The sequence below is a fragment of the Labrus mixtus genome, chromosome 19 (assembly GCF_963584025.1).
Source record: "Labrus mixtus chromosome 19, fLabMix1.1, whole genome shotgun sequence".
In the NCBI taxonomy this organism is placed as follows: Eukaryota; Metazoa; Chordata; class Actinopteri; order Labriformes; family Labridae; genus Labrus; species Labrus mixtus.
The window spans coordinates 18,676,578-18,697,144 of record NC_083630.1 but is presented as its reverse complement, the minus strand read 5'-3'; the positions used below and the strand labels follow the sequence as shown (position 1 = coordinate 18,697,144).

General features: G+C 42.3%; 1 protein-coding gene across 14 annotated transcripts in view; it reads right to left on the bottom strand.

Annotated features, from left to right (window-relative positions):
- The window catches only part of scrib (scribble planar cell polarity protein), a 62,795-nt gene that overhangs the window by 27,298 nt on the left and 14,930 nt on the right, over nt 1-20,567 (bottom strand). For 13 of the 14 annotated variants that reach the window (XM_061064523.1, XM_061064527.1, XM_061064516.1 and 10 more), the window contains exons 2-16: nt 10,230-10,347; nt 8,369-8,447; nt 8,100-8,189; nt 7,380-7,436; nt 6,963-7,026; nt 6,030-6,104; nt 5,774-5,918; nt 4,976-5,094; nt 4,644-4,843; nt 4,044-4,210; nt 3,604-3,731; nt 3,396-3,518; nt 3,002-3,181; nt 2,533-2,910; nt 925-987 (exon numbers count right to left, since the gene is read on the bottom strand). In XM_061064523.1, coding sequence (XP_060920506.1) covers nt 925-987; nt 2,533-2,910; nt 3,002-3,181; nt 3,396-3,518; nt 3,604-3,731; nt 4,044-4,210; nt 4,644-4,843; nt 4,976-5,094; nt 5,774-5,918; nt 6,030-6,104; nt 6,963-7,026; nt 7,380-7,436; nt 8,100-8,189; nt 8,369-8,447; nt 10,230-10,347 — 1,986 coding nt within the window. The remainder of the gene's footprint in view (nt 1-924; nt 988-2,532; nt 2,911-3,001; nt 3,182-3,395; nt 3,519-3,603; nt 3,732-4,043; nt 4,211-4,643; nt 4,844-4,975; nt 5,095-5,773; nt 5,919-6,029; nt 6,105-6,962; nt 7,027-7,379; nt 7,437-8,099; nt 8,190-8,368; nt 8,448-10,229; nt 10,348-20,567) is intronic. The other variant, XM_061064519.1, reaches the window with a different exon arrangement.

Genomic DNA, 20,567 nt, shown 5'->3' with positions numbered 1-20,567 from the left:
CGATATTAAATTTGGACGACTGAGAGGTGATCGTCATTCATCATCAATTCTGAGCTCCTCGTCTTCCTCATCTTTGAGTTACCTGTTTGTAGCAACAACAACAACAAAAAACCTGGAGGACGCATGAGAAGCTGACTTTGCCCGTTCAGAGTGAAACCAGACAATTCATTGCAGGGCAACAAAAGCGAGAACAGGAGATGGAAAGGAGCGAAGCAGCAAAAGCAGAAGAAAGGTACAGAAGCAGGAGCAGTGTGGCAGGACCTGATACTGGACTGGACTGGGATTTAAAGTGATGTGGTATGTTACAGCTACTATTATGTATAAATGTTTTAAAGATGTTGTTTGACCTGAGCAGTACAGCACAGCTTTGGGCATCTTCCTGACAGATCAAAAGTATCTATGCCCACAAAAATAGTTCCTAATCATCAAGGCTCTTTGAACTGTGGTGGAAATGTTGAAAACAAGGGCTAAGGAACCTTTATGTTCCTGGAAAAATAATTAGACAGACTAAAAAGTCAGAGACCAATTGTGTATATAATATGGTAAAATATGTGGATAAATAAATAAGCTTGTTTGTCAAGCTCTGGATAGTGAGACAATTTTTCCCAGGAGCCCTTAAAACAAAGCAATTATAAAACCTCAGTGCAAGTTTCCACCCACACTTAAAGTGTTTAACTACTAGTGTCCACTCTAGTTAAAAAAAGAAAAATATGTGAAATGGGTCCTTTAGTCCTGCATCCAGGTTCTGCCATACTGCTCATCTCATTTTTGAGTTGTGGTTAGGGGGTCCCTTGTGATTGGCTTGGACTAACCAAGGATTTCTGTGTGTACTATTTCTATCCTTGATCACAGGTGGGAGAATGAGTGAGTGGGTGAGTGAGGGAGACGGAGAGACAGACTGGACAGGAAAGAGTATGTACAGACCTCTTCCTCCTCAATTCGAGCAGGTTCAATGAGCAGATTATTGACTTGATCAAATGACACCCCCTGTTAGGACAGGAACCAGCGAGAGGCATGCGGATTAGTCAGGCCAAAATAAAAAATATGCTCACACACACACTTTAAAAAAAAAAAAAAAAGTTAAACTAAAAAACCTTTCCATAAACTTCACCAAACACACCCAGCACTCATCTTGTCTGCTTTCAAGGTTGTGGCCCCCCCCACTGGGAGGGACAACAATGAGGCAGAAGCAATTCCACACACACTCCCCAGCCACCAGAAGCAAATACAGGCAGAGACAGAAAGACAAGACCCAGGAGCTGAGCTGTGGCGTAGTGTACAGAGAGCAGACAAGAGAAGGTAAAAGCTCCCAACCTCCACACCACAGAAAGCAAACTCCTCCAGTTCCAAACTTCGAGTTTAGACGACAGGCTGACTTTTAAATAATGAGAAACTGTACAAGGTTACTAAGTAAACCTTTCGCCTAACAAAGATATCTTCAATATGTCTTCTGAAAGTAATTTACAAAATCAGAGCTAAAGTCAAGACAAATGTGTACAGCTGAACTTAATTTACTCTATAATAACTTAGGACGTCAAGCTCCTTGAATCTGACATTCCAGCTCTGCCAGTATAAGTTCTGGTTGGTCTCAGGTCATCCACACACACACACACACACACACAGACTCTTCTTCATAAACACTCACACACAACAAATTATGTGATCTGATAATGTCTGATCAGTGATCACAGTGTTAAAAAGGTTATCTATAATCACAGCATGACAAATTTAAATACTTCATTTCACAAAATGATTCACAGAGTTCACTCACTCCACTCGTACTCACAGGCACACTGGCACAGGGTTATAAAAGCAGATTTTTGAAAGTTTCATTATTCGATGATTAAATCAGCAGAATATGGTGAGAATTTAGTGCTGCACTTGGCTTGTGTTTTTTTGCAAAGAAATGCCTGCAGCTGCTGGAGTGATTTTTTAAAATCAGGAGTTCGTCTGTGGCATGTTAATTGTGCAAAGTTCAGGAAGCTTTCTCGTGTGGGAAAACAAAGATTTAAATACTCTACTTTATTCTAAAGTATGAGACATTTTTTGTTTTCTATGTGTTGGAATGTGAATTATTTTGATGCGTCTCAGGCGTTTGGTGAATTACTTATTACCTTTGGGAGGGATAAACATGCTAAAAAAAACCTCTCCATTTGATTTAATGCTCAAGGTGAGACATCCTCATTTGCACAATGACCCTGCATGCAATGCAACGTCTTTAAGAAGAGTTGGCAGGCCAATACAAACTTAATGCAACTTGTAAGGTGCTAGGGTCACTCTATGCATACAGTATTAGGTGCTTACATAGAGGCAGTGAGCAAGCAAAAAAAAAAAACAGTTCAAATATGCTCTTATAGTGGGAATGGTAAATAGTAAATGTTTAACTTGTGTGCATACTGTATGTCCTGTTTAAACACTTCCTTTTAGATTTAAATGTGTAACTAATGGTGGGTAAAGAAGCTGTTTCTTTTCTACTTTTTACCATCAATATTCCTGCCCTGCCCAGTACCAGAGCTGGGACTTCTACTTTACCTTTACTTGACTGGAGTTGCCCGAGTTCCGGCTCTCCTCAAGCTCCTCCAATCTGCGATGCTGTAGAGGCGTGCACAAGCTCTGCTCGTCCTCCTCATCCTCCTCGTCCTGCTCGTCCTCGGCAACCTGCGTCTGGGAATTCATGCCATCGGGGCTGAAGCCCTGTAGCAGCGCAGCCACAGCCTCAGGCTTGGGCAGCTTGGTGATTTTGAAGTGCTTCTTGTAGTGTGGCGTGTCCTTTCTGATCAGACGCTGCTTCTCTGCGGGAATAGCCGGCCTCTCGTCCTCTTCGTCGCTCCTCCCGCCATCTTCCCCGTCCTCCTCGTCGTCCTCATCCCCTCCTCTGATGATGGGCTCCTCTGCAAAGTGCACAGTGGGCTGCAGGAAAGACATTTGAAACAGAGAGAAAGTTAATTAAAGGATAGTCACCAGGGGAATATGTGAAACAGCTGTTCAGATTAATACTCACCTCAATGTACTCCACCTCCATCTCGTCGAGCTCTTCCTCTTCCTGAGGGGAGTGGCCGTCCACAAGGTCCTCCCTCTGCGAGGCCACATTTTGTCTTTCCTCATGGGAAGTGGCAGACAGTGTGCTGTTTGACACCTGGGAGTCATGGCTCTGATTGGACAGATCACTGAGCCTCTTCTCCTTTAACAAAACACATCAATTTGATTATTCAGGTGCAAGTGCATGAGTCAATAATGATGCAAAACTGGATCGAAATGTTTGTCTGATTTTGTGTAATTCCTACAATAGCAGTGGATTTATGCAGAAGGCGAGACAGATTGCAATATCTAGATTAAATCTCAATCTCTGCTTGCAGACTTGAAATGATAATCATTACAGAGTAGGATTTATTTACATGTTGATCATGGAAATCTTCTCCATCAGGTCTTGATGTGTAAGCCTCGTTCCTCCTCTCCTCTATCACCTTCTTCATCACCTTCAGCTCACTAGGATGAGGCGTGGCTCTGCGCTGAAGGCCCTGAAACACAGAAGAACAGTTTAAAAACAGGAATGTTTGCAACAAGCTTGTTTTAGTTAACTGTATTGCTGTCGTGTTTCCTCACTCTGCGCTCTGCAGCAGCCTCGTCGTCGTCGTCCTCAGCCTTGGTCTCCTCCTGGAACTGAATGACTGACACTCGGTTCAGGTTGCTGTCTGTCCAGCTGTCATCCACGCTGTTCTGCAGCAAGTTCTCTGTGGGAAATGTAAGTAAGTACAGAGGACAGCAAGATGTCAGACTGGGCTCACAGCTAGAGATGACTTTTAAACCCTCAGCTTCAGAGACAGACTTTATGAAGTCTCGTAACCCATGTGTAGTTTTTAAAGCTACAGTAAGGTAATAAACGTCTTAAAACTGTAACAAAAAGATATGTTATAAACGTCTAAATTTGAAAAGTAAATTCAGTACATGGTTTGAACATTTAGAATACAGCTATTGTATGTATAAAAGTATGCAATAAACCCTAACTGTGTAAGTAAAGTATTACTTTACTAAGGACTACTCACCTAGGCTCGGAGAAGGCTGCTGGGGCAGTAAATAGCAGGTCAGCACCTTCTCTCCGGTGCACTCGTCATCCTCCGTCTGGAACTTCAGCATCGGCTGTGATTGGTTCTCTGCGAGCCACATGGCCTTCAGATTGAGGTTTGTCAGGGCAAAAGGCAGGTTTTGTAATCTAGGGAGAAGAAGAAGGGGGGAAGGTAACAAGAGCCATAAACTAAAATGTTCAGCAACAAATATCAACAGTGGCAGATCAGGGGCAAAATGACTCGCCCCACCATCCCACCTCTATCCTTGACGGGGGCCCAAGTATCCCGTCTTTTCCAAATCGTGCATGATTTTGATATTTTAAAAATGTCATTCTCATTACTTAGCACTGTAGGTTTGAAAATTCAACTAAATAAGGTTAAATGGTTTATTCAGTTCAGAAACTTTTAATTACCCTCCAGGTAAAACATACTCAGTAACACAGAGGCTGTCTCCTTTTTTTTTTTTTACAGTAAAGAACATGGTAGGGGATAAATACATGCTAACAAAACTTTAACCTTTGCTAGAATAGGCGCACTTTGTTTATTTAGAGTCCAGGATGTTAAGTGTTAACATGCTACCTGTTTCCAGCCACGTCCAGCACATGTAGATCGGTGGCGTCTGCGAGCTCAGAAGGCAGTTTGCCCAGGCGGTTGTCTCTCAGTGAGAGAACATTGAGGCTGGCACAGCCGCCCAGCTCTTTGGGCACGCTACCCAAACGGTTGCGGTCTACATTCAGATTGGTCAGCTTCTTCAGCTTGCCCAGCGAGCGAGGAAGTGACTTTAATGTAGTGAGAAAGAAGACATTAATAAATCAGTGAAAATCATAATGGACTTTAATAGCTGTAAAATGAAAGTCGATATTAATGGACAGTGCAAGGATGTCGTAATCGGTTTATATCTCCCCGTGTACCTGTAAAAGGTTCTCTGTCAAGACGAGCTCTGTGAGGTTTTCACACTCTCCTATTGAATCAGTGAGCTGGGTCAGTCTGTTCTGGTCCACCTTTAAGATTGACAGCTGTTTCAGGGAGCCTAAACACAAAACAAAACACCTGTTAACCGAACATAACACCATTTTACATCAAGTTAGGACTTTTTAAATAAATGCATTTGCTTAATTAAAAACACAGAATGAAAACATAAAACATCACAGTTGATATCGTTCCCATGTAACTCTCCACTGGCGTCATTTGTCCAGTAGAGGGCAGTGCTGTTGTTATTTAACAGAACACTGTCCTGCACACTGCCTTATCAGAGTTCAAACTGAAAAAGTACCAAAAATAATCTTGTGTTTACAATAAAGAAAACACACTCATTAAACTGTGAAATACTGCTGGAAAATAATACTGATGTGTTTATATTTCCTTTGTTAATCGTTTTGCACCAAAACAAAACAAATGTGTTTGTAAATGTACTTAGCAATAAAATAATATTCTGATTCTGATCTCACCTTTAATTTGCTGTATTCTTATAGTTAAGAAAACACTTCAATACATTAAATATCTGTAGAACACTTTCGTGTGTGTGTGTGTGTGTGTGTGTGTGTGTGTGTGTGTGTGTGTGAGATCTTATTTGTTAGGAGGGTTGCACTCAGAGATCCAAGGACTTAATAATTTATTCATTAAAAGTTTCAAAAGTATTTGGTGCTGTCTTCTGTCTAGATATCTGCTTTGGCATTTTTCCTCTATTTTCACTCCTGTGTGCGTCTCACCTATGCTGTCTGGGACGATATCCAGCTGATTCTGTGTGAGCAGCAGGTCAGTGAGAGCCAGGAGGCCGTTGAGCTCCGAGGGAAGCTCCTCTAGATGATTCTCGGACACATCCAGACACACCAGTCTCCGGAGGTTTCCCAGCTCCTACACGCACACACACACATAATTCAAACCTCTTGTAGCCCCACAGGAGGACAATGGGAATGGGATTATTACCCTCAAAGAAAGACATAAATTGTATTAAACTGTACTCACTGGTGGTAATGATGACAGCTGGTTGCGGTCCAGCCACAGTTCCCTCAGGTTAGGGAGAGCACCCAGAGTGTCCGGCTAACAGGTACACAGAGGGAGAAGGGGGGTAACATATGATCAGTGGTTATCGGAACAGGTAGGTTGACTATTTTTGGCATATGTTTGTAGTGTAAAATTAGAGGGAGCATGCTCTAATAAACACACACAGCAGCGAGCAGAAATCTGCTCCTTTTGAAGAGCGTTAGACGGGTTGAGGCCACAGCTGAAACAGACATCATGTGCCCTAAATTCACTGGCACACAGCTGATGAAAGGGATGATTAAAAGCATCTAACAACTTAATGTCCGCATTTCAAACATTGATTCTAGCCTTTGATGCCTGTTTTACTGTGGGACTTCTGCTCAGTCTGACTTCATCTTAGATCTAAATTGATTTATTTGGTTTTCTATATTTGTATCTGCCAACAACTTAAAAAAAAAGAGGACATTTAATTGCAGTTCTTCTCTTTTTGGGATCTGTTATTTGTTGTTCTTTTATGTTAGCGCTGGATTAGATGCAGTAAACTTATTTTTTTTTACGATTCTGCATTCACTTGGGATAAAAATAAACATGAAAACATGATAGCTGGAATTAGGAGAATGCAGGCAGTCAGGCAGGGTTTAGTCATTATGTCAACTATTTGCTCAGCCTCCGCCCTTGTCAGCTCATGAGGCATTGTTTACCCTGTCCTGTTGAGACAGGTGGGTGTTCCCGTTGTGGGGTACAGTGCATGCACGGCCTCAGGTGTGACAAGCCGGCTCTGCTGGGTCTTTCAAGGTAAACATGGGGTTAGGATCAGAGTTATTGTGCTGGGAATGTGAGAAGAATACTTTTCCAAGAATGTCACTTGTTGTGTAGTGGTGAAAATATTTAAAAAATATATATTTTCTCATTTACCAAAAGTTCCAGTTCATTACTGCCAAGGTCCAGCTGTTCCAGTTTCACCAGGAAAGAGAGCGACCTGAATATCCATACAAAAGAGAGCACATGCAGTTAGTCACACAAGTATGTGCCCTGTGGGACGAGAGAGTACAGTCACGAGTTGTGACCGACATCCTTACACGATGCTTCTGTCATGTTCAACGCTGCATTCACTTTGTAATAAAGTATTGCAGTATGAGGTGAAAAAGTTTGTGACTCCATTTTTGTACAATGCAAACCTCCAAAAGTTATGAAATGACATCAGCGTTAATGATTTTTAATGGATTTTGGGATTGTTGTCAAAAGGAGCTTATAATGCTTTATGAAGACGGTGGGATATAAGATAATAGAGCCAGCTTTGCATATGTGGAAGTGGAAGGAGTTGACACTTACGCTGGTAGAGACTTCAGCAAGTTCTCCCTGAGCTCCAACGTCACCAGGTTGGCCAAACTAAAAACAAAAGGAGGCGAGTGAAAAGAGAAAGGGGAGAAGGAGTTGGCAGCGTCAAGAAGAGAGGATGGGGGTGTAAGAGAAGAGAGGCAGGTTGGTTAGTCAGATGGCAGGTCTGTTCGTCTGGGCCGTCTGACATGGCGAGGGGCTCTTCCATCTGTGCGAGGCCAGCAGTGGCCCAGAGCCCAGAGACCAGCTGCCTCCGAGCCCACTGGGCAACAGAATCAAACTCACACTTAAAAACCTGCTCAGTCCCGTCATGTAACAAGGATCTCAATGAGAAGATGTCCTCAAGTGTGGCATTGAAGGACAGTGTGACGGCTTCATTTTTGATTTATAAACTTGACTGTTTTTAGAAGTTGCCACATCAAAATTGTAGGACTAAATTAACGACTACTCACATTGTCAATAAGTAATTAATGTTTTCAACTGATTTACAAATGTCTAATTTTACAAAACAAGAAGCGAGGTTGAGAAGCACCTGACAGTCTCCCTGAAATAAATCACCTTTTTTTTCAAAATGTTTGTCGATTCTAAATTAAATCCCAAATGTATTTAAGCAAAGAATGGTACAAGTGATGAATAAGTAAAGCTGCAAAATAAACGAGAAAGCGGGGATTATTATTTTCTAATACCAGAGCCATTGTGGATATGTTTACGTACTTTCCTATGTCGTTGGGCAACGTCTGCAAGGACACGTTGTTGAGTGCCAAGTGAGCCAGCGCTCTGAGCTGAGTGAAACCATCCGGCAATCTGGAGATAAAGGAGGAAAAAGAGGGAGAGATTTGTAAGGCTTTGTTGAACAAAACAAGCTGTCTTGATTATAATTCTTCACATACTATGCATTATTATCACTTAGGAAATATATTAATGTTTCTTTCCACAAAGCTGTACCGCTGGACATATTTTTTCACAGTGTCAATGGGGTTTACCTGGACAGAGGGTTTCCACTGAAGTCTGCGATCTCCAATGCCCTGCAGAACTTAATGCTCTCTGGGATTTCAGGAATGTCTGACGGAGAAAAGAGGGGGGGGGGGTCAGGAGTCAGCGTAGTGGACACAGATGTAGTGTGTGTATGTGTGTGTTATGGGAGGGGGGGTGCATATTCTCTGTAGCGAATAATTTAAGATTCTTGTAATTTCAACCAGATGTTCAAAAGCAAAGAAAGGGAAAATGAGATGAAGTTAAATGATGGAGGACATGGTCAAAGTTTACTGTAACAGCTTAATTTACCCCAATTCAGTCCAATTTGCTGAGCAATCACACAACACTTGGACTGAAACCAAGTCATAATTGAGCTAATTGGATCCTTCTCTCTGCATATGGAATTATTTCAGCTGTTTACTTCAGTACTAAATATGATGGTGTTGCGGAATACAATCCAGAAATTAAGTGAGGGTAAAACAAAAACAAAAGTAGAAAGCTATTTGGCAGATCAGAACAACAACAACGACAAGTGTAATGATAAGTTATGTAGCTTGGGATCATGAAGGTTGTTGTCTCGTTGTTAAACAAACCACCACTGCAGCAGGTAGAAATATGATCAAGTTTTAGCACATAAAATGTAATTACATGATGGCATAAATAGCTGTAATAAATATTAGTTAACGTCAACATTTTGCTGACTTCCTTTCTTATATAAATGAAATGTGAAATTGTGGATCTCTGTGTTGAACTTTGTTTCAAATATGTAGAATATTGTGTAGGTACTGTCTCGAGACCAATTTTTGAAGGTATCAGTTTGAATCGATAGTGTTTATACTCAGTCTTGTCTCGGTCCCTGACTGTTCTGTTCTCTAATTGTCACACAACATTTTCACAACAGATTTTCACAACATTAGTTTAAGATGTGTGAAACGATATATATATATCTTTCTGCAAAGAAACAGTAAGATAGAGCTAGCTATTCCTACACAATGGAAAGACAGGTAGATGACGATGCAGTATGTCAGTAAACCTTACCCACATACATGTTTTTTTGCAGAGACAAATAGCTTGTAGTGAGACGTGAATTTACAAAAACAGTTTTTGTGCTTAGTCTGGTTCATATACAGGAAAAAATCTAGTCTGCAGGACTGAAAAGGTACAGAACTTTCTGTCACTGTCACTATGCTGCAGGTGCAGGTTAACAAATCCCTGCTGAGCTGAGCAGCCTTTGACGTTTATCTGGCTCAGCGTTGTCCTGCAGCAGAGGAGCAGGCGAGCAGACAGGCAGACAGATGGGAAAGGCCCTTACAGGCCGCTGCACACTGCTCACACAGCACTTGATGCAGTGTGGAGCAGAGCAGATGTCTTCTATCTAGTATGAAGGCCTTTCCTGCCAATGAGTATCAGAGTGACTGAGAGCAGTGTGGTGCAAGGACACAGAGGGGACAAGATGTGTGCGAGTGTTAGAGCTGATGGGTTACACAAATCAAATAACAGCCCAAAACGAAGTGAGAGTCATCTTGTGTCTCGTTATGCCTGATATTTGCTTCTCTCAAGGCAGTTTCAAGGGCATGGAGATTCTTGTATGAATGTCTGTTGTACCCGGGGGTAGACTGAATAATCTGGCTAAGAAGGCAGTCAAATATTAATCTAATGGCTGCTGCTAGAGTGTTCATTTCAACAACGGGTTTGGCAACAGTCCCGTCTTTAAACCAACATGCAGACATCCCTTTTGCAGACATTAACCCCCATGCTGCTTCGTGTTTTCAGGGTGGTCTCGACAAGTGGGGAAGCCTAATTCAAAACACGTCATTAAAGTAATTGTGTGTTAATGGGTTGTGCAGTGAACTTGTGTGCGTCTTGTACCATTTCTGGAGATGTCCAGTTCCACCAGCTGCATGAAGTTGGCCACCTCAGGAGGGAGTCTCTGGATCTCATTGTCACTCAGGCCGAGCTTCCGGAGGTTCAGTAGTCTGAAGAAAGGCTGTGAAGACAAAATGTTATGTTAATAAAAACAGTACAGTGAGTACTTTCTCATCCCAGTCTGGCATGCTGCAACAAGGGAAAATGTTGCAGACCTAATTTTGCTGGTTTCATTTAAAATCTATAAAACGGTGGCGGCAAAAGCGTCCCAATGCTTAAGGAGTAGTAGGTTTGTCACTATACCAGGTTTTTCAAATGCTACAATTTGAGTAACCATCAACTGATTGCAATACATATTTCAATACCTGCCTGGGCAACAAAAGGACAAGCCCTAGGCACCCAATATCTTGTAATTTCTTGAATTTCAACTCAGGCAAAATCCTGCACAACGTCAATGGCAACATATTAAGAGTTTTTTAAAAGTTCTATACCTGATCTTTAAAATAACAAAGATTGAATATTTTTAGATATTGACAACATTTTTACAACCTAAGTAGGGCAGAAATGCATTTTTTTTAATGATAAGCCATTATTGTCGTTTTTTTTCTGTCATTGGGATCGGACAATTTATCAACTGATCATTTCTGCTAGAACAGCAATGTTCAGGTCTAAAGTGGACAAACAGAAGTGTGATGATAAAGTTTAAGCTGCAGGCTTGTACATGGTATGTTCAGATGACTGTTGTGATGCAGACGTTTCTCTCTGCCTTCATGTCTACAGAGTGTACACACAGAGCTTTCTGTATATGCAGAGGAGGCCCGTCTCCAGAACCAGTTTTAAAAACATTCCAATCATCATATTCCCAAAAACTGCTCCTCGCCATGGCAACACCAACCAAACAAAGTGGCTTTGGATAGGAGGGACGCGTTGAGTGCTGAGCCGGCAGCCGTGCCAAGTGCTTTCACAAGAGGCTGGTTGTTGGATGGGACGGCGTTCAGAAACATTCCTCCGCCAGCCGTGCTGTGTGTGCCTGTGTATGTGTGTGTCATCTGCTCTTAAGATGGACAGACAAGACAGGCTGGCCGAGAACAGCAAGTGGAACAGGCCAGAACTATGCAGTTATTAACCCCTCAATCGATCCCAGTACTGCAGCTCACAGAGCATCCACTGTCTGCCCATCCAAGGCTTGTTCTCAGACGCCGTAATGAGGGACATGCAGGCTTTTTTGTAATTTACAAAAATGCATTATTCAGAGTTACTTTTTGGACACTGGATGCAAGTTTCGAACCATGACCTCAATTTAAACTTCAGTGTATTCATTTCTCATATTTGACACAAAATGGTCTCAGCTTTGCATTCACACTGAAGAATCCAAGAAATGTCTAAGCTCCTCCTTTGTCTCTGGGACTACGATTTAAAAAATGTAGCACTGTGACACTCCTGTGTGCAGACTGTTGCATAAACATGTGATGAATCAGGCAGCACAAAACCTTCTTTGATGTGTATTGTCAGGTTTCTGGTTGACAGAAGTGTCAAAACACACACTTAAGACAACATACCGGGAGTTAAGAGGAGAATGCATCAGATCAGCTTTGTGCTGCTCTCCTGATGACAGACATATCCTGCTCTTAATCTATTACGTGAATTGTGTTTTGGGTTGAGGTGGCTACTGCAGCAAATTTTTCCCAGACTGTGATTGGGAGTTTGCTGGAAGTGCAAGACAGAGCTTGTTAGAATTTTGCCTGGTTTCCCGGTATCTGACTGGTGGTAAACGCTAACATTCACGCCTGGTGCAAAGGGGTTTAACAAGCACACAGACCTACTATCAGCAATTATAATTTATTTTCTTCTTCTGGTCGAAACTGTATTCTCACTGGTAAGAATAAAATATATCTACAGGTTCTTTCTTCTGAGGACAAATGACATCACTTTTGCCATTCATGTGTACTGGGCTTTCAATTTAAGATATCCGCAACATCATTCTTCCTATCAAGTAGCAGGTGACAGGTATCAGATGAAAGGAAAAGGAAACAGGAGCTGTGGGTGATCAATGTGACCCAGGCTAAGCCCAGATGGGAACCGGCCCCCAGTAGGGAGAGGCAACCTTGCTGGACAGGTGATACTCAGAGACTAGAAAGCCTCTCAGTGAGTGTTGCAGCAACACGCACCTAAACCTATTGCTGCAGGTACAAGAACACACAAAACATTATGTTTACTCTGCATAATGCTAACAAGGCTCAAGGTTTTGTCTTCCCACAGTGAGGCTTGCACTCATTCCAGAGAATACAAAGCCATATTACCACTAATAAACAATCAGCCATTCCTCTACGCAGGCTAAACCAATTGCTAAATTAAAGATTTTGCATCAGTGCATTCCTCCTCTCCCTTGAAATTGTCCAGACCTCTGTCAGCGAAGAGGGGAGAGACAGTAATATAATCATGCACTGTGAACAAGTTGTTATGAACACTCACAAAGATGGCCATTCACTCCTGAGCGGCCGTTCACAGACAGACCCGACAGTGTTTTTCTAGGGAACTGTGATGCTGCACGCAAATCTCAAACCAGTTCTACTCGCCCAGTAAGTAAGAATAGGAAGATTTGATTTGTCTTTAGTAATTTTGAAGACCACAAGATGCCAAATAACTACAATCAAATACTGACACATAACAGTCAACAACTGCTTAATCAATCAATGAAAACAGGACCCAATGTTCTGGCTGTTTCCCACCCACTGATTAAACAATAGGGAACGAAACAGTGCTATACGGGTCAATGGGTCAATTGGAATAACAAGTAGGAGGAGAGGGATTTAGTGTACCGCCACCGTCTCTGTATTGTATTATTACTGAGCTACTGCAGCCTGCTCAGTCACTCATGCTGCCTTTACAGGCCTGAGCTGGTGTGAGGCAGCACGCTGGTGAGAACGAGTGTGCTGCATTTCCTTTATAACTTTACAACTGGGATGTTTTAATGAGAACCCCTTGTGAGAGTTGTTTGCTAAGGGAAGGGAGTGTGGCTGCGAGGCGGGAGGATAAAGTAAAGTGGAGCATAAAGGAGGGAAAGTTAGGGAGGGTAAATTATAGCTGTGTCAGCAGAGGTCTATGGAGCACAGTACTGCATTACAGTCAATATACACATGGCAAACCTATGGACAAAACTAGTGCAACCTGGCATGCAGCAGAGTAATCATTTAATCTTGATTATCTTGTTTATATGATCGTTGCACGCCAAAATCGTTATTGAAATTGAAACTTGATTAATTGCCAAGCACTATAACGGATCTATGTCTGATCACCTGCAGAGCATAAGGTTTCTACTCAGGGCTCGAGCAAAGTGCATGTGAAAAAAATATACTTCAGGGGGCCTAATTGGGTGCCCACACAGGAAAGGTCTACGGTTGGGAAACACTTTCATGGACAATTTAAGTCCTGTGGGGAAACTTTTCAGATTGGAAATCCGGAAGAATCACATCCCTGCCGGTGGCGGTGGTTACAGGCAGTAAATATTACTGTACAGAATTGGCCAATAGTGTTGCTGATAGTCTTGTCTGCTTTTTTGTAAGTCATAAAGAGGTATCAATGTTCATTTCAGTCTGCTTCATAACCAGCTAAAAACTCCTCGTGGGAGCTTTAAAAGGGGGCCAAACTGTATGTGATCACTTGGGTAAAAAGGGTCGGGTGAAGTCTGTAGCCATGTGCCTGAACTGTGATAAGGTTTGACACAGGGGAAGATTGGGTCCATGAAACATTGACAATATGACCAAGTCAAGCTAGTGTGAAATGAGTTCTGCAGTGGGGATACTTATTTGAGCTATCCCTCATTACTGTACAATCAATGAAGCCTCGTCATCCCTGAGAAACCTGTGGGAGATAGCCGTGTAAGCATGTGTGAAGCAGTGTTTCCCCTACCATTATATTAGGGGGGGCGGCCCTAGGGGAACCACTGTGAAGTATCTTAAAAGGTTCTTCTTAGTCTTATCTGTATCGCCTCACTTAGCGTACATTCCTCTAAGACAGTGGGTTAATGTGCCTCAGGATGTGTAGATGCACGCTTCGTTTTGCAGAAGACCTCACGTCACAGGAGGGAGGATCCTGCGCTGTAGGTCTCTCAGTCAGGGCTGTTTACATAGTCTTGTTTTTTTTTTTTTTGCTTAAGGTTGCCAAGAAAGCTGGCTCCAGCAGGACTCAGCATGTGTGTGTCAGTGGGGCATAGAGCAGCATGTTAACGTGCATATTTGTGTGTTCCATGTGTATTTGCAGCAGTGTGTGTTTATTCAAGAGTGTTTATGATCGTGTTAATGTGCACTGGAAATTCACAGGGGTGGGATGTTAATGTTTGCGGACCTCACATCACTCCAGAGAATTTAATTAAATAGTAATGACACTTATCCAAAAGAAAATTGTGTGTGTGTGTGTGTGTGTGTGTGATTGTGACACATTTAGGCAACAGTATGTTCTCCGTATTTTCCACTTTTACTCAGTAAGAAGATGCCTGAGGTTTACAGAGGCTGCTGTGTTCAGTCAAGTGACTCCATTTAGTTTATAGTTTCCCTTCAATCATGCCATCAGACAATAGATAGAGGAGGTTCAGCAGACACACACAAACGCACACACACACACACACCATATTTAAGTCCTCCTACAGAGACCATTTAGTGTGCAGGAGACCGTAGAGAAACGCCAGACTCTCAACTCTGTTCTTGCCCTAAATCATTAACCTGAGCCAGGCAGGTTCATTGTTAAAAAAAAAAAAAAACTCCTACAATAGTTTCTGCATGATGTCTGGGAATTAAGTGGGGGAATTCTGGCCGATTCGACATCAGGCCGCAGCTTGTCTACAAATCTACTGAATTACTGGATACATGTTCAATTTCAGGTCAATACTCAAGTCAAACTACACACCATTACCAAACCTCTTATCTATTATTCCTTTAACCCTCAATTTTTTGTTTGACTCTAACACACTTAGTTTCCGCTCAAAGAGGAATTCCTATTCACACATTCCTGAGCCTCTTAATCTCATGCAAAATCTACCCAGTTGGCCTGGTTTGCATGTCCCCACTCTTTCCGATATCAAGTCCTCCCACAATGCACACAAACTGCACACACACTACTGGGGTGAGGGGCTCAAAAAGAAGGGAGGGGATGGAAGAGGGGAGCACTTGCTTTTGTGCGGGCCTGGACTATCTCAGCGTCCGGGGAAATAGAAAGACGAGAGGATTTGGATGGCTGGGTAACTTGCTTGGTCACTCTAATGACGAGCCTCATTACTGCACACTATAGATAGCTACAGTCTTTGTTGTGGTATAAACTCAGCGCATGAGTGGTCACAAATACAAGACAGCACTGCTTTAGAAATCATTAAACTTTCTCTCCTAAACATAGTTGAAGTAACATAAAGCTTTAAGTACGAGCACCAGCAATTTCACACTCTGCCATTTCAAGGCTAAAGTTAACTTGGCAACATTGGCTCTGCTACTTGAGCCAAAGCATCCACTCCCCTGCTGAAAACTTTTTGAAACCTAAAGTGCCTAAAACTTCTGCACATGAATGATACTCTAACTGGTCCTCTACCCCTCCTCCCTACCCTGCTCGCTCCTCTACTCCACCTCTCTGGGTTCCCTCCATTTCCCTTGGCAGAAGGACAATGGCCAAGCAGGCAGCCCCACACAGCAGGGCTGTCAGTCACAGATCGGCTCTCGCTGCCCCCCTCTCTTCTGCTCTGCCAGGAGATTCCTCCATTGTCCGAGAGGGAACCCCGGAGAAGAGAGAGATAGAGGGAGAGGGGCTAGGAAAGACTTGAAAGAGGAATGCAGCAAAAGATTACAAAAGGCAGGAATGACTTAGGAGGATAGAGGAGGAGAAGGGGGAGAGAAGAGCTGAGGAGAATAGGAAGACTGTGTGCGAAGAAGAGAGGAGCGAGCTGAGAGAAAGGGAGGGACGGTAGATTATTAATGAAGAAAGGAGGGTCAACAATGGATTCCCACAGAGCTCTAATGGGGACAGAGGCTTCAGCAACTGACCAACAAATGATCTCAACTGAAGACTTACCCTGTCTAGACTTATCATGACATTTAAAAAAAATAAACTTAATGTCATTATTGTATCTCATATTATGAAACTAGGGATGGGAATTGCAATGTAACTCACAAAACAATACATGGCCCACGATAGCAACATTATAATACAGCGATTCTGCATCATTGATAGATTGCAAGAAAACAACATCCAGATATATGATTAAATGGAGACTACAGAATCCCATAAAACGTTGAAGAATTAATGTGTCAGTTTCACCTCTTGTCAAACTTAATCTCTACACTTCTTCTGTCCGTTGTCTAACATTATCACACTGTCTTCTTCTTCTTTTATCTCACAATCTTCCAATTAACTTTATTGACATGTCCCTCTTTCATTTCACAAGTACCTCTGCAAGTAATTATGAAGTAGTGACGCCTTGAGTCAAATTGACTGAGAAATATGTTACATAGACTTTTCTTTTTAAAATATCCAGTGCTCTGAATGTGCTTCAGTCCCGCTTGTATACAGTCAGTGTAGCGAACAATGAACCAACCAACCTATACACATCAGACCAACAATAAAACCATAAACTTACACGCCACTTCCTCTGCCCTCACCCACTCTCTCCCACACACTCTCGCTCTGTTCTTGCAGCACAGGTGTGTTTGTGGGCAAGAATAAGCAGATACAGAAACACACCAGCAGTACAACAGCCACACTATATACAGTGTCTCATCATGTGAGATAACACAATCAACTTCAATCAAACATGCTCTCTGACAAAGAAAATTAGGTCTGTTTATGTTCCATTATTACACACTGTGTGTGTGAGCGACTGTTTGTGTTTAACTTAAGTGGCAGACTCATCCAGGACTACCTCCTCCGTCCGGCTCCAGTCGCTCAACAGGCCACACAGAGAGAAGGGCGTGGTAACGCCGGGATGACTGACACAGGAGCTAACTCCCATCTACTAACACCTGTCCTGGTGGCTTTGATCTGTGCAGAGAGCAAACATAGCCTAAAGCCAGTCACAGCAATCCCTGAGCACACGTTTTTGCAACACATATTACATGAAGCCAGTGGAAAAGGAGGCATTTCATAATCTTAAAAGCGTGTACTGAATAATTTAACATAGTGCAAGGACATAGCCTTAAATTTGCATCCCTAATATTCGCTTGTACTACCTAAGGCAACTATTAGCTATAAACATGCCGTTATAAATTATACTCTCTCTTGTTCTCTCTGCCCTCTTTTCTTTACTGAGCCTGTGTCGGAACAGAGTCATAAGGAAAAGGATGGATGGTCCTAGCTGAAGTGGTTTGGGGTGCGGGGGCTGTACATGTACGTGTTTATGTACGTGTGTTTATGATTGGGTGCATGTGAGGAAACATGTATACACTTCCAGGCTTCCAGCATCCTTTTATGGGTAAACACGGGGATGCCCTAACAAACATTGATTAGAAACAGGGAACCCTCCATGAAGGTGGAACTGAATGCATCATTGGCAATGTGGAAAATACAGTACAGCCAGATTGTGTTTCTCCTAACCTAATGAGAGTGATAACAAACTTGATAAACAACCACAGTGACAACAGGGGCCTTTCCCCCCTTTTGCCTATAGGCAACTGACATGCTGGTATATTATTACGTGTCTGTTGATCTTGCATGCAGCCAAAAGTTCAGTTTACAGATTCCTATTTGACAGCTGAATATACCACACCAAAGCACTAGGTAAAAAAAATGGAAAGCTTATATCACAGTTGTGCTTGGTGATGCAGACTCAAGAGGGCTGACAGGGGGGGAGATTGAGAGAGAACAGGTGTACATGGCATTGTGCGAGGGGGAGAGGCTCTTCCACTCACAATCACAAATGGCTGAGTGACACATGCAAATGGACTGCACTTCACTCTGGAACATCTAAACATGGGATTTGTGTGATTAGTCAACTAAATGTTTAAAAATGTCACCCTCGCTAGTTGGCAGCAGAATCACTGGTTAGATAAACATTTGTTTGTTTGTAATTAAGGGTCGCAATGCCAGACATCTGCACAAAAGTTGTTTTAACAAGTGTGGACATCTTTCGTGATTTCATGTGAACCTGAAGTTTGTGCATACAATCAATGCAAAAGTTAAGGCAGTTTTCTTTCAATGTAAACGTTTGAAGCACTCAACTATTTTTTTTTACATAGATGCATGTAGATAATAGGAAACACTGTGCCATGTAGCAGTCTTGGTTATGCTTACTGTAAGAATGAATGGTGACTGCTTGGTGCAGTAAAGCGATTTCCAGTCAGCATTTTATAAATAGACACGTAATCCTGCCACTCTAGCCATATTGGTGGGCTAATCACTACTTTGGTTACTAAAACCATCGCAGTGATAGAGAGGGAGAAAAGCTTCACCAGTCTCTGGACAACATGTCCACAACTTGATTATCGTAAATGCACAGCAGAGAGAGAGTCCCAGCACAGATTTGCAATCCAAATCAGATTCAAATCAGAAGCAAGGCCAGAATCCTTGAACTTGATCTGTGAGGCTCTTACACTGGCTTACAGCTTGCTTCAGTTTTCAGGTTCATAAAGCCCGTCTACCATCTGACTTAAACAACCACCACACTTAAGAAAGACGATCAATAGACTGTTATTGTCCAACAACTACATTAGAGGAAGCGGGAAACAGTATAATACCTGAGAACTACTAAATGTGCTTGAGTAATCTGCTATAGAGAATGACTGACCAACCATTATAGGGGCTAATGTGATTATCAAACAAAACTAAAGGCCCCTGTCCAAAGAAATGTAAATGATGCAGGTGTTTGTAAAGTCACTTAGCTGATCGTGAACACAAAGTGAAAACAAAAGGGTGGGCCTCAAGTTTTGTTTTTGCTAATGTTGGATGGTCAGACAAGTGCATAGTGCCTCCATTCAAACTTTTCTGTTTAGTTGAACTAATGGCCGGAGATTCCCCAGCTATGCTCTCACACAGCAGGAATGACTGAGTTCACAGGCAGATCAGAAACTACAGAGGAGGCCCTCCACCTCCCACCTCCACCCCTTCTCTTCTCTCTTCATCACATGCTCACTCATTCCGTTTCTGTTTTCCCACAAACATGACACAAAACCAGAGGGCCTATTGTTTATGGTCTGCAGAGGACGTTAGGCTCTTTCCTGGATGGGCTGGATCCGGTATGTGCTGCCTGCCTGCCAGCTCTCCTTTTGTCCCACAGTGAGGCTGTGCTACAGGGGACCAACATGGCAGCCAGGAACTTCGGTACTGCATGGATCATGCTTTGTATAATCAATTACATTTTTGTATAGCTATTGAATAGTGTAAACACAAGCACATAAAAAAAGTATTTTTACTCTAAAGCTGCTTGATTCAGTACTTTGAAAAGACTACCACTCAACAGAATCTCCAGAGGATATGACTGAGGGTTTTTTGAGGTGGCTCCTATGGTTAGAAAAATAAAGTTGTGGGGTGTTAGATAGCCTAGCAGGTATATTGCGCGCAGCATGTACGGAGGCTACAGCCCTTGAAGCAGTCGGTCCAGGTTGAACATTGACCCTTAGCACGTGATAACATGTCATTCTCACTCTCTCACCCCTGTTTCCTACTCTAGCCACAGTCCTTCTCTACAATAAAGGCATAACAGTCCCCCAAAACAAACAAAGAAAATTAAAAAAAATAAAGGTGGTGCACTTATTGTCTGGAGCATCAGGAAGAAAGAGAGGATGTGATTCCAATGTAAAATCTCATACATCATTATACTTGCAAGATATTTCCTACTCATCTTGTGTAACAAATAACTAGAAACAGAAAATTTGGGAAAGCAATCAAATGGGACTGCATGAAGCTACTTTAAATCCTCTGCTACTGGAAAAATGTCTAGTATTACACCTAGAAAAAACGGACAGAAAAATGTGCGTTTGTGTGTGTGTGTTGTAAGTGCACAAGCAGCCTCAATACAATTGCTGCATTGTATGTGTTCTGGTTGTGACCTCCCTCACAGGATCATGTGGCTCAGTCTCTATCTTTTCCAGTAACAGTCATGGCATTCAGTCTTGGCAGCGGGTTGAACACAGGTCTGTGTCTTTATATTACCCTCTCAGGAATGTACCCTGACTGCTTAAAAATGAACTGTAAACGGACAGCTATGGAAGCACCACTGGTTTTTCCCAGACAGAAATCATTTTTAAAGTTGATCTCAGAATTCAAACTGACATACCAAAGAGCACGTTGGGACATTTTTGGCAACAAAGTTTTCAAAAGACCCAGATTTAATGATTCAAAATGTTTTACTGCTGTCATTATCAATCATTA